The 25297-nt window shown below is 43.2% G+C and overlaps 1 protein-coding gene across 3 annotated transcripts in view; it reads left to right on the plus strand.

Moving 5' to 3' along the window:
• The window catches only part of WASHC5 (WASH complex subunit 5), a 63375-nt gene that overhangs the window by 29474 nt on the left and 8604 nt on the right, over positions 1-25297 (plus strand). For 2 of the 3 annotated variants that reach the window (XM_049633487.1, XM_049633488.1), the window contains exons 13-26: positions 1203-1369; positions 1447-1522; positions 3003-3113; positions 3889-4029; positions 5047-5127; positions 9286-9387; positions 10318-10497; positions 11992-12116; positions 14471-14633; positions 15034-15136; positions 15223-15302; positions 18925-19028; positions 20285-20414; positions 22066-22162. In XM_049633487.1, the coding sequence (XP_049489444.1) occupies positions 1203-1369; positions 1447-1522; positions 3003-3113; positions 3889-4029; positions 5047-5127; positions 9286-9387; positions 10318-10497; positions 11992-12116; positions 14471-14633; positions 15034-15136; positions 15223-15302; positions 18925-19028; positions 20285-20414; positions 22066-22162 (1660 nt within the window). Of the gene's footprint in view, positions 1-1202; positions 1370-1446; positions 1523-3002; positions 3114-3888; positions 4030-5046; positions 5128-9285; positions 9388-10317; positions 10498-11991; positions 12117-14470; positions 14634-15033; positions 15137-15222; positions 15303-18924; positions 19029-20284; positions 20415-21891; positions 21954-22065; positions 22163-25297 lie in introns of those variants that run through there. The other variant, XM_049633489.1, reaches the window with a different exon arrangement.

Consider the following 25297-nt stretch of genomic DNA (forward strand, 5'->3'; position numbering starts at 1 on the left):
AAACTAGCTTTAAACTAGGTTTTTAAACTAGGTTTAAAATGGAAAATAAACGCATGAGAACAATAACCATAAACTATTTAAAACATTGTCCATACTTATCTGGAACCCTGTCCAGATGGGATAATTTTATATCTTTAGAAATATAATTAATACTTTCTTTGGCATCCTTTCTTTTATTTTTAAGTAATATCTACACCCAAACATGGGACTAGAACCCACAACCCCAAGATCAAGAGTCTAATGCTCTCTGGCCCGAACCAGCCAGGTAGCCCTGGCATACTTTCTTATAGGCTTTTATTACTTTTGAGAGGTTTTATGATCCCTATGAATGGCAATACAAAACAGTACTCCACTATGAACTTGTTGGTTTCCTTAGACATTCCAAACAGTGGCCCACTGGTGCGATTCCTATTTTGGTTGCTTTCTGGACCTTCTAGTCTACATTACAACTACAAACAACTTTGTGAACCTCAGATGCTTTTTATCATTTGTGCCATTCATTTTGACCATGGCCCAGGCACCTTGAATTACATACATTAAAATTTCAGGATGAGGTGCCTGGGTGGTTCGGTCAGTTAAGCGTCCAACTTTGGCTCAGGTCACGATCTCATAGTCTGTGAGTTCGAGCCCCGCATTGGGCTCTGTGCTGACAGGTCGGAGCCTGGAGCCTGCTTCGGATTCTGTGTCTCCCTCTCTCTCTGTGCCTCCCCTGCTCATGCTCTGTCTCTCTCTCTCTCTCAAAAATAAATTTAAAAAATGTTAAAGAAAGAAAACAGAAAAAACACTTCAGGACACAGGGGAGTCATTCTTTTGTTTTAAGGAGTACAGCAAAAGAACTTAATGTACACGTGCCAACACCCTGGTATAATGTGACTTACTCTGTGTTTTAGCAATCCTGCAAATCTTCAAAATTAAGAGGATTTTCTAATATGCCTTTGTCAGTACTCACACGGAAGATAGAAGCACCCACTCATTATGTCATCTATGTACAGAAAAAAAAAGAGCAGAACATTTTCTAATCCTAGAAACCTGTGCATTACGTTATGACTTGGCTTATACATTTCTAGGGTTATCGTTTGAAATAGAAATTTTGCCAGGAAATTCTTAGTACATAACGTGCCTTTTTGAAATGTTTTCAGGGAAAAATGAACACCACAGAAGCCATTCGGAATTTTTTAATTAAATGTATTTATGTAACACAGGTTCAAGAATTTCACCAGTTGGAATCAAATCTGCAAGTATGTCAGTTTCTTGCTGACACTCGCAAGTTTCTTCACCAAATGATCCGAACCATTAACATTAAAGAGGAGGTCCTGATCACAATGCAGATTGTTGGGGACCTTTCTTTTGCTTGGCAATTAATTGACAGGTAATGTGGCCAGCCTACCATTTCCCCTGGATGAAGGCCACTGCGGATGTCTCCTTACCATTTCTCTCTCTTCACAGTTTCACATCTATCATGCAAGAAAGCATAAGGGTAAGCCCGTCCATGGTCACTAAACTCAGAGCTACATTCTTGAAGGTAAGCAGAGAACAGTTAGGTCATGTTCTTAGTCACTAGGGAAGAATTGGTCTCCGTTACTACCTCATGCCTAAATTCAGCCCGAGATTTCATTCTTTTAGAAAGTTAGGTAATTTGGGACACCTGGGTGGCTCAGTCGGTTGGGCGTCCGACTTTGGCTCAGGTCATGATCTCGCGGTTCGTGGGTTCGAGCCCCGCATCGGGCTCTGTGCTGACAACTCACAGCCTGGAGCCTGCTTCGGATTCTATGTCTCCCTCTCTGTCTCTCTGTCCCTCCCCCACTCGTGCTCTGCCTCTGTCTCTCAAAAATAAATAAACATTAAAAAAAGGTAATTTAAGTATTTTTATAAGCTGAAAATTGTTAGCAGTTTTTCCATGAGAGCAAAGTTTGAAAAGATGCTACGCATATTGGAAGTTTCAATTAATACAAGTTGGGTGTCTTACAGAAGGTAGTGTTTACATTAAAAAATACGTTTTTTCAAGTTTTACCAGTATACTAAAAATGTGGGTCCTTTTTTCCCTAGATGTGAAGTAAGTCCTTTTACTTACTCATTTAAAAAAAACTCTTGTTGAGCCTCTGCTACAAGCTAGGGTCCCCTCCAAAGGTTAGGGAACAGTGGTGGACAACACAAGGGTAGCTGTGCTCCCAAGATAATTCCAGATCGAGAGAAATGAACAAAAATTTACTCAGCGTCTTCTGACAGAGTTGCCTCATGTATCAGTTCTGAGATGCACTTTCTTTCGTATTTAAACATCTCTCTAATTGGGGATGGGTTTTATGACTGACGGCACATCGTAGTTCACCGTCAGCGTGTTCGCTTCTTTCCGAGTGGTACAGAAAATAATGGTACTTCTTCCATGCTGTGACCTCTCAGTTTGGAATGAGTACAGTCAGCCATCAGTCACAGTGTCTGATTTCTGTGGAAGAGTAGCTGCCTTCTGGAACACAGTGGCTCTCAAACTTGAGGGGCATCAGAATCACCTGGGGGGGGCACCTGAGGGGCTCAGTCAGTTAAGTGTCTGACTTCCGCTCAGGTCATGATCTCGCTGTTCATGACTTCGAGCCCCGCGTCGGGCTCTGTGCCGACATCTCAGAGCCTGGATCCTGCTTCAGATTCTGTGTCTCCCTCTCTCTCTGCCCCTTCCCTGCTTGTGCTTGCGCTCTCTCTCTCTCTCTCTCTCTCAAAAGTAAATAAGCATAAAAAAAAAAAAAATTGGCATCTGTAACAAGTCCTGGCCGATGCTGATGCTGATGCTGCTGGTCCGGGGACCACAATTTGAGAACCACTACCAAAGCAGATGACTGTCGTTTTTTTAGAAAGTGTATCATCGTCAGAAACTATTAATGACTTTGATGAGTCAGTGGTTGTTGCATTACCTTGGGTAAAGCCCCAGAGCCTTGTTGTATGTTACTATTTCTGGAAAGAGATTTCTAGGACTTCTGGAAATGGAGAAACACATGTACCTACTTTTCTTGCAGCTTGCCTCTGCCCTCGATCTTCCCCTTCTTCGTATTAATCAAGCAAATAGTCCTGACCTTCTCAGTGTGTCCCAATATTACTCTGGTGAATTGGTGTCCTATGTGAGAAAGGTAAGAAATGCATCAAGGTGACATTTATTTTATGGGCAAACTGACTGCTCTTCTAAATACAAAGAGGATGCTTGGGGCCCCATGAAAAGTATACCCGTGTTCCTTTCCCTTATTCTTAACTTGATTCCAGAAACTTGCAATACCTGAAAATAAACTTACTCTTACTGGTACTGTGGATATGCAGATGTGTTTTTACTTTCAGAGAACTTTTGCACCTGTTTTTAAGTGCTGGTGGTATCAACTCCCATTCTGCGCTTAACAGAAACTGAGGAATAGAGATCATATTGGCTTCTTTAAAGTCACAGAGCTAGTTGGTAAAAGAACCAGATCTAGATCCAGCACATCCTAGTCGGAGCTGTAAGTTTTCCCGGGAACTTTGGTCCTCGTTTCAGTAACTTACGGTGCAGCGTGGAGCCAGACAGACCTGGCTGCAAAATTTCACTGTGTCACCTGCTGACTGCGCCACGGCCACGTTACTTAACATCTCCGAACCTCAGTCTTTTACAAGTTTATAACGTGGAAAAGATACATCTTTTTGCTGCACGTGTATGGGGATTAGCTGTGTATCTTGTGAGCAATTAACGTTTGAAAGAATGTAGCCGTGGGCCTGAGAGCAGATATTAAAGTACCTCGTTACGTCCCTTCCCGTCCCTTTCTGTAGACAAATGCCTGTGTGTACAAGGTGGTGCTGTCTTAACTGCCATCCTGGCATTTATCAGCTAAGAAAAATAAAAGACATATCCAACGGTTTTCCTTCTTTTCTCTTTCACTAAAGGTTTTGCAGATCATTCCAGAAAGCATGTTTACTTCTCTTCTAAAGATCATAAAGCTTCAGACCCACGATATCATTGAAGTGCCAACCCGCCTGGACAAAGACAAACTGAGGGACTATGCTCAGCTTGGCCCACGATACGAGGTGGCGTGTCCCTTTAACTTCTGCCTTTTGATGATTTAAAACCCACACCACGATGTGTCACGGGTCTGTGTCGCCTGCCATATCCCTAGGAGCACCAGACCAATTATGATTTGTCTTTTCCTACTCTCCTGTGATAGCTTCATTCGTTACCGCATCCTGGGTTATTTCAGGCCTTGCCTGCCTGAATGTTCTCAGAGGACGGGGAGCTCAGCTGGCCTCTTTTCTCCGTGAACAGCCCTGATGAACCAGCCCTTCTTCTCTTTGGGTTAGATTGCCTAGACCTTTTGCATTCGGGTTCCTGCTTTGTACATCAGATCAATGGCTCAAAGTAATCTGGATTCCATTAAACCATTTCCTACAGCCAGACTGTGAAGCCACTCAATAAGTAAGCAGCCTCAGAGGTGGTTCCTCCCAAATACCTCTGCTTTTCTTTCTCCTGAACTTAAAATTAAAGATGTGAAAAAAGTGAAATCAAGTGGAAATTGACATTATGAAGTCCACTGTCATCACCTTTCATCCCAGCATCAATTTCTGCCACCTCTGACACAGCTCCAAAAATTGTATCAGGAATTTCAATCTTCAAGCTTGAAATTTACATATTTATTCTAACTCAAAAACACAGCACCTGTCTACCATATCAGTGCCTCCCGGTGTGGCTTGAAAAAACTCGTAGAAAGTGGTAAAGATTAACTTTTTAGACTCTTGGTGAGCCTTTTCTACTTGGAAAGGACCATCCATCTCATTGAATCCTGCCTGCCTTTTATGTATGAGAAACTGAGGCCCAAAGAAGGGGAGATGATTGGTCAGCGTTTAAGAACTGTTTCATGTCTGCTGACCCTGCCCAGCATGTCCAATGGCAGTGCCTTGCTTACACCACAGCACCTCATTTCTGACCGGGGCCCATCACTCCCGCTGTCTTTGTTCATTTCAGGCTGTCAGCCAGTTATTTTCACTTCCCTTAGAAAGGATGGGTCTTTTATCTGAAGTACTTCATTAACTTTTTTTTCTTTGTTAAAGGTTGCCAAGCTTACTCATGCTATTTCCATTTTTACTGAAGGCATCTTAATGATGAAGACAACTTTGGTTGGCATCATCAAGGTAACGGCTTTGATACTCATCCACGTGGCCTTGTAGTAATAAGACTCTTAGTTTGGATCACCAGGGTGTTTCTCCCATGGGGAACAGGGAAGGCGATTGTCATCCCGGGTCCCTTACTATTTCACATGCAGCTCTCCATCTTCATTTTACTCGTTTGTTGATGGAGGAAGGGAGAGCATTATAATCCTGATTTTTCGTCATGCCCAAGAGTTACTTAAATCTAAGAAAAATCCATTTTATTGAATTTTTTTATTAAAAACAATTTTTATCATTTATTTTGAGACCGAGAGAGTGGGGAAGGGGCAGAGAGAGGGTGAGAGAGAGAATCCCAAACAGGCTCCACACTGTCAGTGCAGAGCCCCATTCGGGGCTTGAACTCACAAACGATGAGATCATAACCTGAGCCAAAGTTGGATGCTTAACCCGCTGAACCACCCAGGCGCCACTTATTGAATTTTTGTAATAATGAAACAAAATAGTTCGTTTCCCTTTGGCCAAACAGCTGGCTCACTCTCTCCCACCCTTCTTTCCTTTTAGTATTTTTATATTGCATCTCAGGTGCAGAGAGCTGAGCTGATCCTAACCCATCATCATTGTCTGGCCATTGTCCTCACTGATGCGTGCACATTCCTCTCTTCATCCTTTCTTTCTCATCTGGACACCCATTCCCATTTCCATCCCCAAAAGCACCCGTTCTATATGTTTGATTTCTGCCCCTAAAGAGGCAAGTGATCCCGTATTTTAAACATGAGGTGTTACTTTATGTGTGCATGTGTTTGATTTGTCTACATCGTATTGTACTCTAAGACTCATTCTTTTTTCCAACTCTTCTCGCTAGTTACTGCTTTTGAAATTTGTTTGTATTGCTGTGGGTTGGGCTGTTGGTTACTTCTTACTGCTGTGTAGAATTGTACATTTTACTTAACCATTCCCCAAGACCCAGACACCTATGTTGTCATTTTCACTCCAACGCTCCCCATTATCATGAGCATCTCTGAACATGTCCCTGCTGTAGGGCCTGTGTCTGAAATCTGCCTCCCCAGGTCTGGGTCACTAGGTCTTAGGGTGTATTTATACTTAATTTCTCTCAGTACTGCCAGATTGCCTTCTGAAATGACTGTTTCTCTGGTGTCTGTCCACATTTTTGACAATATGTGTTACTATCTATGTTTTAGTTTTTGCTCCCCAAAGAGTATAAAGTGTTATCTCCATACTATTTTAATTTGTAATTCTATGATGACTAGAGATATGCCCATTCACAGAGTTCATGGTGCTTGTATTTCTTTTTCATTTATCAGACATCAGTGGAATCTATATATTTCTGATTTTTTTTTAAATGTGTATCTATTGAATTGCCAGATTAACACTTATGTTAATAAAATCCAAGAAAACCTAAATCGAAATGAAACTTTAGTGTCTGGTTTCTGGATGTGTGCTGAAATACCATCGTACTCCTAGAATATTCACAGAATCCACTGAACATCCTTTAGACCTGATGCCAGTTTAGTTCAGTTGATATGCAAAGAGTATACATGGAGGTAGTCACTTCTTACTAATCCATAAAGTGGTGATAAATCCTGGGACCAGATTAAGCATCTTACATGCAAAATGACCAGTACAGAAAGGATATAATAAAACCTCATAATTAACAATAATTATCAAAAGAAAGCCTGCTTATGAAAAAGGCAGATCTTTTGCTACAGTCTTTCAGATGAGAGCCAGGGAGAATATCATCTTGACCATATTCAACCCAGTAGACTTTCTCTGCCAGTCTAACAGTTCGGCTTTCGGTAACAGATCCGGTGGCCCTCACAAGTCTTCAGCCCGCTAATGTTAAGCATCTATTTCAGACATTTATAAAAAGTGTAAGTGTCCTTTAATCCATATGACGTAAAACAAGTGAGATATACACAGAGATGTATGTATAGATGTTCATTGTCGGAGGTAGCCATACAAAAAAAGAATAGAAATAATCTAAGCATTTATCAGTGAGAGAATGGCTGAATATATCATGGTGTGTTCCTACTGGAGATTGTTTGGCTGCTGTTCAAAAAGCTTTTACCACTCAGGACGCCTGGGTGGTTAGCCTCTGACTTTGGCTCAGGCCATGATCTCACAGTTCGTGGGGTTGAGCCCCGCATCAAGCTCTGTGCTGACAGCTCAGAGCCTGGAGCCTGCTTTGGATTCTGGGTCTCCCTCTCTCTGTGCCCCTCCCCCACTCGCACTCTGTCTCTCAAAAAGAAATAAAAGTTAAAAAAAGCTTTTACCACCAAAAGATTTCTAAAATTTAAAGTGGAAAAAGCAAATTGCAGAACAGTGTGTGTGTGTGTGTGTGTGTGTGTGTGTGTGTGTGTATACATACGTATTATGGTCCCATTTAGACTTTTTAAATTAACTATGTATGGAGGACAATATTTATGTGTAGAAATTAATAGAGAAAGGTCTGGAGGATCCATGTGAAAAGGGTTAACTGTTATTAACTTCAGAGGAGGGGATAGAAATGTGAGGGAAGGGGCTGTGTGCAAGGGGCATTCTCTAAGCTGCAAGCACTCTATAGATTGGTGCAAGGTTTAGAAAAATTGGAAGGACCATTTAAGACCTTTGTTTTCTTGAAAACAGTTAACCCTTTTTCACTAAATCTGTTTTTTTTTTTAATAAAGAATCTTTTTTTTTAACGTTTATTTATTTTGAGAGAGAGAGCATGCACACGTGTGTGCATGTATGCGAGTGGCAGGAGGGGCAGAGACAGAGAGAGAGAGAGAGAGAGAGAGAGAGAGGGAGAATATCTCAAGCAGGCTTGGCGCCATCAATGCAGAGCTGATCTCAGAGCCTGAACTCACGAACCATGAGATTGTGACCTGAGCTGAAATCAACACTTGGATGCTCAACCGACTGAGCCACCCAGGTGCCCCTCACTAAATCTGTTCTTTATAAGGAGTATTTCTTTGAAAATGTCATGTTACTTCTTTGATTTCTTTTTCCTCGCTGATTATATCTAGTTATAATTTACCTTTGTATTGTGAAATAGGGCACAAATACTGAAAGCTGTAGATCCATTTACATAGTTTAATGGGTTATTACAACCACCACCCAAGTCAAGAAATATAATTTCCCAGCTCCTACCCCAGGATCCTCCTCATGTGCCCTGACCTAGTCCTAGTCTCTCCATTTAGAGTTTTATTATCTAAAGTCAATCTGTTGACAATACATTAAAAAAAAAATACATTCTATCTTTTAAGTCTTCAGGTTTCTCCTCCATTCTTTTCCTTTCTCACAGTTTATCTGGTCAGGAACCCACAGCCTCTGACTTGTTTGTCCGAAGTCTGGCTTTTGCTGATTGTATAGTCATGGTGTAGCTCAGCATGTTTCCCTGGCTCTTGTATTTTGTGTAACTTTCATTGCAATTGCCATTCTTAAAGTTTAAATATAATCAAACCCAGATGGAACCCATCCGTTTGTCTTTATGACTTTTAAAAGTAATGGTACTTTGCAAATTAAAAATATAAGAAACAAGTTGCAGGGAATTTCAAGGGATTATGTTAAAACTATTTGATGTTTTCTGGATTTGACAGGAGACTGTCTTTTAGGGAATAATGGATGCTTTCTCATTACAGAAAAAAGAACCAGCAAAATCAGCTTATAGAGGTAGATAGCAGATTTGCCTTCCTGTTTTATCTCCCTAATTACAAACAGCATTCCAAGAATGCTGGAAGAAAAGAGAATTGTTAAGTCTGTCCAAGCCCAAGTTTGAGCTTGCTCATGCGCATGTAGATGGCGTCTGGAAGAAAGGCAAGGCCAGGCCGTTCATTCCCCTCTGCTCCTGGTGAGAAGAAAAGGCACTTTTTACTTTTAATGAAATGATTAAAATGAGAGAGGCACTTTAAAATTCTTCATACCCACCATCTTTGGGATGTCATGTTGTGAAATTACCATCATGAATTTTACGGAGGCCAGCCGAGTCCTAAGGAGGTGACAGGTTCAACAATTCTGTCCAAGCTGCGCAAGATCAAAGAGACAGGAAAGGAGAAAAGTCCCAATCGCTGGGAAATGGGGTGGGAAAGTGCTTCCCTGCAGATTGCAGAAACTGTCTTTCCTTTGGGTTTCGTCATGGCTGAACTTTTCCTCACGGCCATTTTTTGCTTTTTGCTTTGCACGTAGGTGGATCCAAAACAGTTGCTGGAAGATGGAATAAGAAAGGAGCTAGTTAAACGTGTTGCTTTTGCTCTTCATAAGGGACTGATCTTCAACCCCCGAGCCAAGGTACCAGATGACCACGTGGATTTGTCCTTTCTCTCTGCCCAGCTTGCAGAACTGTCGTGAACAACACCTTTCCTCCTAACACATACCTGATATATGATGGGCAGCGCAATACACTGATGTGTTTTTTGATTCTATGTTTTAATCCTTTCTTATGATAAGAAAATCCTTACCAAAACCAGTCCTTTCCTTGTTGATCCCCCAATTTAAGAATTGAACGGATGTCTGTGATTCAGGGTCACTTCTTAAAAGAATTTCTTAACCCTAAGCAGGTCGGGACTATAAAGCCTGTAATTTTTTTTTTTAATTTTTTGAATGTTTATTATTTGAGAGAGAGACAGAGACAGAGAGCAAGCAGGGGAGGGGCAGAGAGAGAGGGAGACACAGAATCTGAAGCAGGCTCCAGGCCCTGAGCTGTCAGCACAGAGCCTGATGCGGGGCTTGAACCCACAGACCACGAGATCATGACCTGAGCTGAAGTCAGCACCCAACCGACTGAGCCACTAAGGTGCCCCTGGCCTGTAATTTTTTATTTGCCTTGACCTAACAAATCATTTTTCTCAGGAGGAAAACAAAAATGGGCCTAGAACTTGTATCTAGGGTTCTTTTCACTCCAGTAAATTCAATTTAAAATATTTTAAGTATTTGAAGGTTGGATGTATTCATCAAATGACATGAGAGAAATCATCAACGTTCATTTTCCATATTCTTTTGTGTGAGACTCCCCTCCCAAATGAATGAAACCTCTTCTTTGCTGAATGTCTGACATAAGTTGCCACTCATGCTGGATGAGGTAGGAAATGGGTATTTCCCCAAAGCTCTCTTAAACTCTCACTGTGTTTTAGAGAGGGGTCTTATTTAAAGTCTAATGTAGATATTAGTGGTTGACAGTCTACTCCAGCGTAATAGATTTGTGTTTCCTCTTTTGCACAGCCAAGTGAGTTGATGCCCAAGCTGAAAGAGTTGGGGGCTACCATGGATGGATTCCATCGCTCTTTTGAGTACATACAGGACTATGTCAACATTTATGGTCTGAAGATTTGGCAGGAAGAAGTTTCTCGTATTATAAATTATAATGTGGAACAAGAGTGTAATAACTTCTTAAGAACAAAGGTATCTAATTAAATTTTAAAATTCTGGACCATATTTGTTATTCAGACATTTAAAATACATGCCCTGAGCCTCAGAAATAGCAATAAGAAAATTTATTTAAATAGTTACTAAAAATCGTTTGGCATTAGGTAGTCACAGATCCCTTCAGAGTACATTCAGGAGCCGTGAGGGTTCCAGAAAAGTTTATAGGACACCTGACCTCCAAGAGTTTACCGTCCTAAGGAGGAGGGAGATGTAATTAAATGGCCACAGAATGAAGCTGTTGTAAATGTCATAACTCCCGTGATCAAGAGTTCAGAAGGCTTGATCAAGGAGTTCAGTTGGCCTGATCGGAGTATGCACGTAACAGCAGAATTGCTGGGTCATGTGGTAGTTCTATGTTTAACTTACGGATGAACCACCAGACCATTTTCCACAGTACCTGCAGCATTTTTCATTCTTTCCAGCAGCATCTGAGGGTTCTCATTTCTCCATATCCTTGCCAACGCTTCTTGTTTTGCTCTTTTAAAAAAATTCTAGACGTCCCCGTAGGGGTGAAAGGGTATCTCATTGTGGTTTTGATTTGCATTTCCCTGGTGGCTAATGATGTTGGGCATCTTTTCGTGTGCTCATTCACCATTTGGATGTCTTCTTTGGGGAAATGTCTACTTAAGTCCTTTGCCTATTTTTTAATTGGGTTGTTTGAACACCAGATTCTTAAGTGTCATGGCTGAGAAGTTTGATTTTTAGTCAGTAGTTGACGAGGAGTAAGTTTGTGATTAGGGAACTGACGTGATTCGGGTGACATTTTTGAAGGATTAAGCATCTTCCAGCCTTGTGATATTTTGGAATCTTATTATCATGTCAATGCATGTTAACCTAGAAGACAAAAAGCCAGAAATTCCCATCTCTCTTTTAACTTCTCCTCAGTCACTTCACTTTTCACAAATATTTCTTCTTTTATAAATGTTACATGTAGCATTTCTCGGGGGCTATTACCCAGTTTTAAGTTTTTTCTTCCAAACCAAGGAGCATTTATTGTCACTGTTTATGCAACATCATATTTGTAAAACTAGGTAGAAAAAGAATAACTGGTTATCTTATCAAAGACGTACGGTTGACCCTGGAGTAGCACGGATTTAAGCTGCATGGGTTCATTTTGAGCTGCAGGGGTCCATTTATACACTGGTTTTTCCCAATAGATACAGTACAGTACTGTAAAATGTATTTTCTCTTCCTTATGATTTTCTTAACATTTTTCTCTAGCTTATGTTGTACAAATACAATGTATAATCCATTTAACATACAAAATATATGGTAATGGACTATGTTATTGATAAGGCTTTTCTGGTCAACTGTAGGCTATTAGTAGTTAAGTGTTAGGTGACTCAAAAGTTGTATGTGGATTTTCAACCGTGTGTGGGTCAGCGCCCTAGCCCCTGTTTTGTTCAAGGGCCCACTGTACTAAGTGTTCATGGTTTTGTTTTGTTTTGTTTTGTTTTGTTTTGTTTCTAGATTCAGGACTGGCAGAGTATGTACCAGTCTACTCATATCCCAATACCAAAGTTTACCCCTGTGGACGAGTCTGTAACATTTATTGGTCGACTCTGCAGAGAAATCTTGAGGATCACAGACCCAAAGTAGGTGTATCTAAATTCCACTGGGCCTTGAACACTGTGGACAATAGAAGTCTCTGAACATCTTCCTCAAATCACACCCTTGTTCCTACCACACTTGGATCCACTCTAGTGGGTTTATTAGAGTCACTTTTTTTGAGGCTGGGTATTTTCTGCAGTGGGACTAAGGAGACCCCAGTCCAAGGAAATGGAGATCAAAATAACTTTCAGGTCTGTTCAGCCACCTTTTAGTTTTATGTTCTTCTCACTTTCCAACTAACATTCTACTCACTTGGGCCTGCAGACTCCCTAGTACGTTAAAACTTTTTTTATTACGGATTTGCTCATCTGTACCTGTAACTGTGGCACACTCCTCCATTCCAGCCACCAGGTCTTACATTTATCAGACCCTGACCTTTGGAGATTACCCCCACACCCACGCACTTGTGTAACATTTACCTTGTACACGCTTTTCAGCACATTGTACGCATCCCTGATACTCATTACAGCCATCTCTGACATAGGCATTGTTATTCTTCCCATGTTAAAGGGAAGTAACTGAGGCTTAGTAAAGCTAAGTCACTTGCCCAAGATCTGGGTCTAAATGGTGGATCCAGAATACACACCAGCCCTCTGACTCCAGGGCCCAGCTCTTAAGTGCCGTGCTGTTAAGGGCAGGCTGCGTAGCTTTGCATACAGTGGATCACAGTTTATATACACAGTCACATGAGTGAACATCTCCTGTGGTCAAAACCACCCTTAAGAATAGTTTAGGTGGGCACCACGGGAGACCCTCGCACACTCCTTCCCTCATTACGTCTCATTTTCCTTCTCCTTCTCAGTTGAGCTTCTGATGAGGTAGTCGGTACGAAGCCCAGCTGAAGGAAGGGCAGGCTCGCGTTTTCTGTGTCCTGTCTACCCCTGTGCACATGCTCACTGAGTAGAATGGTTGGTGGGATTACCCAGGAAAAGAGGACTTCTCTTCTTTCTCTGTCCAGCTGTGCATGCATAGTTGAATTTGTGTAAGCTAAATGGCCTTATGACATGTCTCCTTTGTACAGCCTTCAAATTCTGGCTTATTTTATCTCTTCAAAAGTTATGCAACTTGGTACACTATATGTAAACTTCTTCCAAAAGTTACAGCGTAAATGAACTTTGTCTGTGACTCATGGGCCAAAGGAGTAAATGATCCAAAACATTTTGTAACACCTGCTTTCTGGGTACCCATGGGTGGGTCACCAAAGCCCTTCTAGAAGACTATCCACCTAATGCCATGTTATGACTTGTAGGAAGGATTAAGCATGCTTGGGATTTCCATGTCATGTTATTGGCTTACTCATCGACATGGGGAGCCTCTCGAGTGACACATTCAGAGTGCCAGCCCTGGGTGATCGAATCAGGACTCTTCGAAGCCTTAAAGTAGGATGCAGTTCTGGAAATCTTGTTCTTCCCATTTACTTCCAGATGTAAGCTTCCTTCGCTCCCGTGCCTCATTTCTTAAAGATATGTCCTTAAAGATGTGTCTTAGAACTGGGGGCGTGTCGTCTGTGGAGTTCACTGGAATTTCAGAGGCTGGGCTTCCACCCCAGACCTGCTGAGTCAAACCCCAGGAATGGGATCTGGGCACATATTTTTAAGTGATTTAAGGTCTCCGTGCCAGCACTTGAGAACAGGAAGATGGTGGTTAAGGATATGGTGTTAGAATCAGGCCTCGCTCTGTTGTGTCATCTGTAAAACAAGGGTCACACAGCTTATGTATTGCAGAGCCATGACGACAATGACCCCGAAGAGCACAGAACCTGACACCGAAGAAGTGCTCAGTAAATACCATTGGTTGTTAGCATTGCCGTCCACGCACTCCTGAGTCTAAAAGGAATCATTGGTTTGGTGACCAGAACTGGGAGGAGAGACGAAACGTCTTTGTTGCCATAGCCACAGATGTTTGATAGGGCAGCAGGATTCAAAGTTCTTTTCTTATCAAAGTGGAAATGGCACGAGCCTCTTACATCCCGATCTTTGGGAATTTAAGGAAAGACGCCGTGGAGCGAAAACTGGGCGCTAATGCGTTCCAGCCTGACAGCCAAATCCGACCTTGGCCTCTCCGCTCAGCTCCAAACAACAGTCCAACTCAGTGGAAATGAATTAGTCCAAGCGGTGACCTGGCATAGGGCAGGAAACGGTGATTTCACTGAATTTTGCCTTCCTGGCCCATTGGGCATTCACCGTGAGATACACTGGGTGCCTGGACGCAGACATTATTAAACGAATCACGTCATGTCATCCCTTATATCCGGTGCCCAAATCCTGTTACGTCCCCCATCTCCTCAGGATGACCTCTGAGCTGCTTTTGGGTTTTGAGTTTTTTGTCTTTCCTTTAGAATGACATGTCACATTGACCAGCTGAACACTTGGTATGATATGAAGACTCACCAAGAAGTGACCAGCAGCCGGCTCTTCTCAGAAATCCAGACCACCTTGGGGACTTTCGGTCTGAACGGGTTAGACAGGCTTCTGTGCTTTATGATTGTCAAAGAGCTACAGGTGAGCCTTTTGGCCTTCATGCATGGTTCCTGCTACCCTGGGAGAGATTTAACTTTTCTTTCATGCTTTCCTATCCTGACACGAGGCACACACATACATGCTTCTTGTCAGGTAGATAAGAATTGAGAATACACTAGAATTTCCTTGGCCAACACGGTAGTTTTTTGGGTGGACCGGTTTTGGGAGTTTCATGTGAGGAAGTTGAGACTCTCTTTGAAACCAACAACTCCTCCGAGCAAGGGGTATTTCTAACAGGACCTAGAAGTTGCCGTTTCCCTGTCATCCTTTATAACATTTTATGACTTAGCCCAGGCTGTGTTCCATACACATTTGAGTTCATTGGAGTGTTGTTCATTTTGTTCATTATGTTTGGTTCTTCTGTTGTGTCTTCGTGTTTTAGAATTTCCTCAGTATGTTTCAGAAAATTATCCTGAGAGACAGAACTGTGCAGGATACCTTGAAAACCCTTATGAATGCTGTCAGCCCCCTAAAAAGCATAGTGGGTAAGTGTTCTGAAACCAGTCTGAGATGGAGGTAACACTAGCTTTTCCAGATTTACTAAATAGAAAATTTTATTTTCACCTTTCAGCAAATTCGAATAAAATTTATCTTTCCGCCATTGCCAAAACACAGAAGATTTGGACAGCTTATCTCGAGGCTATAATGAAGGTATGTTATGGGAGAGAGGGTGATCATCAGTACTGTATTTTTTCAACTATTATCTTCTTGTAACTTTGTCACCCAAAGAAAGCTACTCTTCCTTCTTGCGTCATCAAAGCAAAAATACAACACTTCAGTTTATCATTATTTCTAAGTTCATTTGCCCTTTATCTTCCTTTCTGGGCTGTTCTCGAGTATGTTTTCATTTATGTGGCCCATCGTTTTGCTTAACCTGAAGAAAGCAGTTTCTTTTTGGAACGATCTAGAGCAAGAAGTGCTTTCACACTAGGAGATGGAAACCTTCCTCCCTCAGGGGTGCTCCGTCCTGAGGTGTGACAGGTTTATTTACTGAGCGGCTCTGTCAGTGTCCAGCCCTGGTCCTCTCCAAGTAGGTGCTAGAACAGGACATTTGCCTCTCTCCCCTCTTGTATCCGCACAGATGTTACAAAGCCAAGTTCTCTAGGACACAAGTTATCCTTACACCCTGCAGAGAACACTGGGTCTTTGGAAACGAGTAAGAAAGTGAGGTGAAGAGATTAACATGGCGGATGGAAATCCAAGTCGCTTTAGGAGTCGCTCATCTGTGCTCCTGCCTTCACGCTGTGGCACTGGCTTTGCGTGTTCCGCGTGTCTTTCTCTCATCACATGATGACCCAAGACCTTCAGCAACGCTTTGTCGAACACTCATGTGCAAATCTTTGTCACGTGCTACGAGACAGAGTTGAAGGAAACACTAGCTGCCCCCCTCAGAAAGCCTACGTACTGTCTCGTGGGAAAGAGGAGGTTTCCTGGTGGAAAACTAATCCATGGTTACAGACATCACCTACCACAGGAAAAGCGTAGGCTGCTGTGGGAATTTGCGGAAGTTCCATTCTCTTGTTCCCAATTCTGTTAGTTGTTCGTTGAGACAGTACTCGTGGTGCCTCAGCCAAATTCACAATATATTTCCTATAATTGCAGTGAAAAAAAATTTGTTTTAATTTGGAAACTTAGATTAGGTAACACACAGAGCCTCTGGCTCTGCTGGATGTCCTCTTGTTCCATGTCTGGACGTCCCTTAGCCACGTGATTTCCAGGTATCGAGAGCTTCTCAGGCTAAGTTTCTAACTGCTGGAAAGCTTTCAGGAGGAATGGAGAATTACCTGAGGTCAGACAGGCCTGAGTCTCACCTCTGTGGGAGGCTGAGGGAGGTTGCAGGGATGCGTCAGAGAGGTTCCCTAGTGGCTCTTACAGACCTCTGTGAGTCGTAATTGCTGGTACTTCAGTCATCACCCAAGTATTTCGGCAAGTCAGTGCTCTTTACATAAAGCCCTCAAAGGACCAATTTGTCCTTTTGTCTTTTGCTGATCTGGAACAGTGATGGAGATATTCTGCACTGTTTGCTGGTAGCCATTGGCCCCATGTAGGTACTGAGCGCTTAAGACATGGCTTGTGGGAGTGAGGAACTGAATTTTAAATTTTATTCATTTAAATCCGTTTGAATTTAAATAGCCGTATGCGGTTGTGGCTGCCCTATCTGTGCAACTCTAGAGAAACGGAGAAAGATGACAACCCAAAGATCTCTCTAGATAGGTAGATAGCATCACCTCCCAGGCTCCTTAGTCTCTCCAGAATCTTCTTAAAGGCTTGTAGTAGGTGAGCGCCGAAGAGAAAATGTTGGTCACTGAGATTCAATATTTAAATAAGAGCAAGTTAGGTTAAACTGCCTTTACTTCTGTTTCCATTTCTAGATTGGTATTTTCTAAGGGAATCCTAGACATAGAGTAGAATTAAGAGGGAATTATGTGGCAGAGCAGGGGTGGGGGGGCACCTGGTGGCTCAGTCGGTTAAACATCCAACTTCGGCTCAGGTCATGATTTCATGGTTCGTGAGTTCGAGCCTCATTTCAGACTTTGTGCTGACAGCTCAGAGCCTGGAGCCTGCTTTAGATTCTGTGTTCCCATCTCTCTCTGCACCGCCCCTGCTCACACTCTCTCGTTCTCTCTGTCAACAATAAACATTAAAAAGAAGGAATTACATGGGGCAGATCAAAGTTGAAAGGACATTTTTGAGTGGCCTGATGGGAACCCACTGTCTTCTTGGCCTTGCCCTATTCTAATTTTTAAATAATAGTATTTTTCTATTTCTAAAGGTTTCTTATAAAGACATTTTTTTGGATTTTATTTTTTTCATGTAAGTAGAATAATAATCTAGTAAGAATAGTGGCCAAAAGTAATACATCTGAGGCCATTTAACGCTTTTAACTGTTACGAGCTCCATTTATCTAAATATCTTTTCTTTGCTCTTCGGGAAGGCCCCTCTTTTTTTCTTAACCTTTCTCTGCTGCCAACCACTCAGAGGAAATGTGTCTATTCCTCCCTCACCGTTGCTAACATTATAAAACACCTTCCCCCTATTCCTCCTCCTCTCTCTCTCTCTCTCTCTTGCTAATCTTTTGGGGATAGCTTCCCTAGAACAGACAAGAAGGAATTCACTGGCACAGAAAGTTACAGTCTACTTTTGACTTCCTGATGCCAACAATTGGGACTTTGTTGGAATGATGTGAACTCCGCCCCAGACCTGACCAGAGGTACTTTCCCATCACCTGGCAGGGGTCCTAGACATCTCTGCGTATCGCTTATGCTCATCACTACTCGGAAATTACATGCTTGATCCACCACGCTAACATAATTCTGCGTCACAGATCTCTTCTTTGAATAGTTGGAGAATTACACTTGGTTACAACTGGCTGCCATTGTTATCCTTCATGTTTTATTTTGCACATTTAAAAGAATTATTCTGGGGCGCCTGGGTGGCTCAGTCACCTCAGCGTCTGACTTCGGGTCAGGTCATGATCTTAAAGGTTTGTGGGTTTGAGCCCCACGTTGGGCTCTGTGCTGACAGCTTGGAGCGTGGAGCCTGCTTCGGATTCTGTGTCTCCCTCTCTCTGCCATCCCCTGCTCATGCTCTGTCTCTGTCTCTTAAAAAATAAATAATAAACATTAAAAAGAAAAAAAAAGAATTATTCTTGGACTGTGTCAGTAGGCTTCCCCAGATTCCCAGAGAGGTCCAGGATACCAAAAAAAAAAAAATGGTTAGGAACCCATGGATGAGGGCTTATCATTGTTAGAAGGGCCTTTTTGGAAAATTTATGTAAGTTATTTTATAACCCAGAAGATTATGTGAACTGCAATCCTAGGTGACCCAGATAGGTTTATATTCACCAAATTTTAGGATAACGGAGTACAGTGGCATCCTTAGGACTCCAGAAAGTTCAGTTTAGGACAAATAAAGGAAGGAGGGCTTCTCATTCGCAGCTACTAAGCTTGGAGAACTTATTGAAAAAGGTCGTAAATAGAGCTTCAATACAGACACCTTTTTGATACGTGAACAACGGAACGTTAATGGGTCACTTTGTAAAATATCGGACTTTGGGGATATTTGAGGTTGGCGTATAGGCGTCTGTCCACACATCCCTTGCAGGGTTCCTTATGCTCCGTCAAGGATGACGCTGGTCTTCACCGGGGAGCCAGTCCAGTCCTGTGGAATGTTGTCATCCTTCCAGTCAAAACTTGTCATCTTTGTGTTGCCTCCTTGCTGTCCCTTTGCAGCGTGGCGTGTTCCACCTGTTCTTCCTCTTCCTCGTTCACAGGTGGGGCAGATGCAGATTCTGAGACAGCAGATTGCCAACGAGTTAAATTATTCTTGTCGGTTTGACTCCAAACATCTGGCAGCTGCTCTGGAGAATCTCAATAAGTAAGTGCCGGCGTTGGAAACAGCCATCCGTGGGCCCGGATTGTTCGTTATCGGTTAGCGCCCCAGTTTCTTCAGTATGTACTCTTTTACGTTCTTTTGGGGTAAGGAGGCTGTCTGCACCTATGGCCTTCCTTCCCAGGGAAGACAGAATCGAACCCGTCTTTGTAAGCCTCCTCCCTCAGTCTTGTCTCTTGGTCTCAGTCTCTTTCTCTCTCTCTCTTACTCGCTATTGATGGATTTCATTTATTCAGCCAACGTTTACTGATCACTTAGTACACATCAGACCTTGTGCTAAATACTTGCACAGTTTGAGAAAGCAGTTATTACCAAATGCACAGCTGGATCTCCACAGGACTAGGTCACTGATCATCCGGAGGGCAGTTAGAAGTGTGTTAGTTACCAACAGTGGCTGTGGGCACACATCCCGGAGTGCAGTCACATCCTCCACCTCACCAGCAACCTGCTCTCATTTCCAGCCTCTACTTAAAAATAAACATCTGGGGGAGCCTGGATGGCTCAGTTGAGTCGGTTGAGCATCTGACTCGATTTCGGCTCAGGTCATGATCCCAGAGTCGTGGGATAGAGCCCTATGTCAGTCTCTGCACTAAGCGTGGAGCCTGCTTGGGATTCTATCTTGGGCTCCCTCTGCCCCTCTCCCCCACTCATGCGTGTGTGCTCTCCATAAAATTAAAACAAACTTTTTTTTTTTAATAATAAATAAGTAACTCAGTGCTTTTGACAAAGCAGGTATTGAAAACAGTTCAGTCAGTTCAGAAAAATTGGAACAGTGAGGGTCACCTGGGAGGCTCAGTCAGTTGAGTGGGCCAACTTCGGCTTAGGTCGTGATCTCACAGTTTGTGGGTTCGAGCCCCACATCGTGCTTGCCGCCATCAGCCTGTCAGCACGGAGCCTGCTTCAGATCTTCTGCCCTCCTCTCTCTCTGCCCCTCCCCTGCTCACGCTCTGTCAAACATTAAATGATAAGAAACAAAATTCTTTCTAATCAAAAAAGTTGGAACAGTAAAAGCATTTGATTTGGGTTAACTCCAAAAGATAAAACAATACTAGGTCAAATTTTCCACTTATAACCAGTCACAGGTACAGAAATTGAGAACTAGAAGGATCAAGCCTTCGTTTTACAGATCAGAAAACTGAGGCCCCGAAAGATGACGTCATAGCCCGTACTGACTGCTACATGAATTGCGTTCATCGCTAACATTTATCCCTGCTTCGTGTTGTTTTGTGTCTCTCCTCTAGGGCTCTCCTAGCAGATATCGAAGCCCACTATCAAGACCCTTCACTTCCTTACCCCAAAGAAGACAACACACTCTTGTATGAGATCACAGCCTACCTGGAGGCAGCCGGCATCCACAACCCACTGAATAAGGTCAACGATTAAAATAAGGAACAGAGTGGTGGGAGGCGCATGGTACCGAGGGGGATCCGGCCCGGATAGCAGGTCACTTGCTAAAATATTGAGAGAACCTGGGTTCCAATCCCGGAACCTCCCTTCTCTTAAGCCCTCACTCTCCCTGAGTTTCAATCTCCCACGAGTAACAGGAGAATCACACCTTCCCTGCCTGATAGGGGCCATGGGAATCGAGAGACACGGTGTTTGCCGCAGTTCCTTAAAAAGTGAGAAGTACTCTGTCTGTGGGAGATCAGTTTTAGGTTTGTCCGGGGTTGGGGATTTGAATTGCTGCTAAATGATGGCATTGATCCTTGATGCCCAAACACGCTTCCCTCCGTGGCTGATAGTAATCACAGCCATCATCTGGGGGCCGCGGACGCTTTTTTGTACTTGTAGTTTCCAGAAACCTCTGAGAGCTGAAAGTCTTTTCACAAGTTGGTGCCAGATCTCATTTGGTGGCAAAACTTGTCCCGAACTAACATGAGGCCGTTTATGCTTCTGTGAATATTCATGTTTTGATGCAGAAATACTGATAACTTCGGTGGTAAGGTGTTACCTACACCCCTTATTACTTCTCTAAAATCTGTAAAATCTATATGATCCCCCCGGGTTTGGATGAAAGATCATGAGCCTGAATAGCAGCTGACATTTTTTTTTTTTTTTGAGTGCTGACCACGTGCCAAGCACTGTGAACCCCGACCGTGGGTCATGTCACTCCATCTCAGCAGCTCCACGAAACGTGCCGTTGTTGGGTGAGGAACTTGAGGCCGAGAGGCTGATGACCTCACCGGGGCTCCGCTGTAGCATATGCGGCAGAGCCAGCCAGTTGGAGCAGAGCTGGGGCTGCTGGCCAGAGTGCCACGCTGCCTCCCAGGGCGGTGAGGGAAGCAGGGAGACAGCGGGATCTGCCCTGACTGTACTGGCCGCACAAGACCTGGTGGGGGGCGGGGGGGCGGAGACTGCTCTGTGACATTGCACAAGGGAAAGCGAATGACACAGGAGACATTTGCTTGCTTTCTACTTACTTAATACCACTCGCTGGCTGGGTGGATCTTCTTTCCTTCTTTCCTTCTTTCCTTCTGCCCAACCCTTTCCCTCCTTCCCTCTGTCCTTCCCTACAGCTCTCGGTTGAGTTTGTGTATTTTGCTTTCATCACACTTTCCCCTCTCCGGTTGTTTCTTTTTCTTCTTCTTCTTCTTTATTTTCATTTTATTTTTTTTATCTTAACTTGTTTTATTTTTTATTTTTTTAAAATTTACATCCAAATTAGCATCTAGTGCAACAATGATTTCAGGAGTAGATTCCTTAATGCCGCTCACCCATTTAGCCCATCCCCCCTCTCCCGTTGTTCACGACATTAAGAGGATTCCCGGGGAAAGTAACTGCTATTCTCTAGGCAAAATTGTTCCCTTCCCAGAAGGGCTGATTTTCATATAGGGATTTATGTTTGCAGGGGTCAGTGGCGTTAAATGAAACTCTGAAGGCGGCAAATTAACGGAACCCTCCTAGTTTTAGGTAGTCTGCAGAGCAAAATGAAATAACGTGGAAGCTTCCCGTTTGAAAATGTGCTCTGCGGTATCGCGCACAGTGAAGAGACCATCAATTTTGCTTCCCTTTCTCTTTCCAGATATACATAACAACCAAGCGCCTACCCTATTTTCCAATTGTCAACTTCCTATTTTTGATCGCGCAGTTGCCAAAACTTCAGTACAACAAGAACCTAGGTACCGTATGACATTTTTTGCCATAAGTAACAGTAACAGTGGATTCATACCTAACCAAACAGCTCTTTGTACAGAGAATGCTGCGTCACCTACGAACCCTTTCCTTAGTTCGATGCGTGTTTGTTTTTATTTTTTAATTTTTTTTCAATGTTTAGTTTTGAGGGAGAGAGAGACAAGAGTGTGAGCAGGGGAGGGGCAGAGAGAGAGGGAGACACAGAATCCGAAGCAGGCTCCAGGCTCCGAGCTGTCAGCACAGAGCCTGATGCAGTGCTCGAACCCACAAGCTGTGAGATCGTGACCTGATCAGTCGGACACTTAACCGACTGAGCCACCCAGGCGCCCCTTCATTGTGTGTTTATAAAGTGCATGTCTTTGGGCCTGTGAAATATGATGCTTCTAAGTGATGTGGAAAGTGGATTTGCCTTTTTTTTTTTTAAGTTTATTTTAAAGTTTATTTATTTTGAGAGAGACAGAGACAGAGCACGAGTTGGGGAGGGGCAGAGAGAGAGGGAGGCAGAGAATCCCAAGCAGGCTCCACTGTCAGCATGGAGCCCAACATGGGCCTCTAGCCCACAAAGCCATGAGATCGTGACCTGAGCTGAAAGCAAGAGTTGGATGCTTAATGGACTGAGCCACCCAGGCACCCCTAAGTTTATTTATTTATTTTCAGAGAGAGTGAGGAAGGGACAGAGAATCCCAAGCAGGCTCCGCACTGTCAGTGCAGAGCCAGATGTGGGGTTCGAACTCACAAACCATGAGATCATGACCTGAGCCGAAATCAAGAGTCAGACACTTAATTGACTGATCCACCCGGGTCCCCCTACGGTGGATTTACCACGAACTAAGTACGGTCCGCCTTTAATTTCCAAACATCATCCAACCTGTAAAATGTGTGGGATCTTTGCTTCTCTCCTTTCCTTAATGTTGAGGCAGCTGATCATGGTGTGAGAGAAACTTGGTTAATGTTTCCTTCTCACAAGAAGTGTCCTGAGCCTCCCGTGTGTATCGGGAGCTGCGGTATGAAAAGTAACGAGACGGTGAAGGAGAGAAGACCGACACCAGAATATCGAAACTTTAAGACGTGTATATGATGCCATATGAAAATACTCGGTACGAGCAACAGCTACCAGGACCTTCCAGTGTGTGTGTCCTGTCCAGGAACATAGCCCGAATTTTTTTGCCATTGGGCACTTTCCCTTGAGTATCTTTTATCATCTCTTACTTTTCTAATAGATTCCCAGGTACTTCCTCTGCCTCCAGACTTTGTATCAAAGTGGAGCTTTGTAAAGTCTGCTATAGAGTTCAATTTACTTTAGAAGTATTTTAAGAGCTTTTCTATAAATGTAACTCTATTATTTTTTAACTAGAAGTTCTGAAATGAATTTCTTGCTTGAAGTATTTCTCTTCCTAATTCATAAGCTCTTTTAGGAAGATGTGGAGTCTCTTTAGGATTTTTACTCTCTGATTCAAAAATACTCCTTGATCCCAGGCACAGCTCCCGTAACAGTACCTGTCCCTGGCACAGACTTGCAGGGCACGGTGGCCCCATAAATACTGCTGCAAGAATGAGGAACAGACATGTGTCCGGTTTCTGGCTCTCCCACTGCTCACTTCCCAGGGCTCACCTTGTGACTTTGGCCAAGTTACTTAACCTCTCAGGGCCAACCAGAAACAGTACCTGGCCCGGAGCAAGTGCTCCACTGATGCTAACCCCTTTTCTGTGTATCGGTCAAAATCAGGGTAAAGAACCACCCCAAGGTGGATTTAAGAGTTCATCTCAAGACTCCGAGCCACGTTCTCCTTCTGCGGTCCCTGTTACAACTAAACAAGGATATATGATACTTCTGGGGCACCTGGGTGACTCAGTCGGTTGAGCATCTGACTTTGGCTCAGGTCACCATCTTATGGTTCGTGAGTTTGAGCCCTGCCTCCCGCCCCCGCCCCCCCCGCTGCCTCTCTCTCTCTGCCCCTCCCCTGCTCATTCTCTCTCTAGATAAATAAAAACTTTAAAAAAAAAAGAATATATGATATTATAGTGATGGATTGTCAGTGCGTAAAGATAATCTTGTTTTTATTAAAGACTGTTCACTGGTCTCATTCTTAGGTAGTATTTCTTTCATTGTACAGCTGCTTATAGGAAGTATTCCCTTGAATTCCCAGATCTCTCAACAAAACAAAACAAATGAAACCTTTAGTGTCCTGGAGATGTATCTCTATCTGACTGCAGTTATTTTCATGAATTAAACTGACGTGTTAATCTGGGGACCAAAATAATGAAAAAGAGGACTAGGAAGGAACATCCGGGTGTTTGGACCGCAAGAAAACATTTATTTCACCTTGCGAGTGTTGCTCTCGAGACTGATCTAAGAAACCCCTGCCTGCTTTGGTCTGTCCTTTAAGGAAGCATCTCCACGGTGCCGCATTCAGAGCGGAAGTTCCTTTTGTGAAGCATCGTGGTCGCTGTGTGCCTGGAAAGGGTTAATTCTCCATGTTCTGACTGCCTTTATTGTCTTGTATGGTAGATCCTTGAGCAAATTCAGAGTTGCCAAGGCCCAGGTTAGGGAAGTCAGGATAACTTGTTTTGGCATCTCTGGGTTAAGTAAGAGAGTTTCCGGTCTTCACAAGAGCCCAGGGATGGCATCTGAAGGTCTGGCCAGTTTAACGCCTTTCTCCAAAGCGCTGGACCATTTTACATCCCACCAGCGTTTGGCAACGTAAGTCGTCTTACTTTTAACTGATCTGTTGGGTGTGTATGGTGTCTTGTGGTTTTTAATTTGCCTTCCCCTAATGACTAATGATGCTGCGTGCTTTTTGGCCATTCTTTATATCTTTCTTTGTTAAGCGTTAATGTCTTTTGCCTGTTTTTAAATTAGGTTGATTGCTTTTTTATCACTAGGTTGTAGGAGTTATTTATATTTATGGATACTCTTTTTTTTTTTTAATCTAAATGGTACACACTACTCACATGGCTCCATTTCTTTTTCTTTTTTAATGTTTATTTTTGAGAGAGAGAGAGAGAGAGAGAGAGAGAGAGAGAATCCAAAGCAGGCTCTGCACGCAGGGCTCCATCCCAGGAACCGTGAGATCATGACCTGAGCCAAAGTCAGATGCTTAAGTGACTGAACCCCCCTGGCG

This window comes from Panthera uncia, chromosome F2 (assembly GCF_023721935.1).
Source record: "Panthera uncia isolate 11264 chromosome F2, Puncia_PCG_1.0, whole genome shotgun sequence".
NCBI lineage: Eukaryota > Metazoa > Chordata > Mammalia > Carnivora > Felidae > Panthera > Panthera uncia.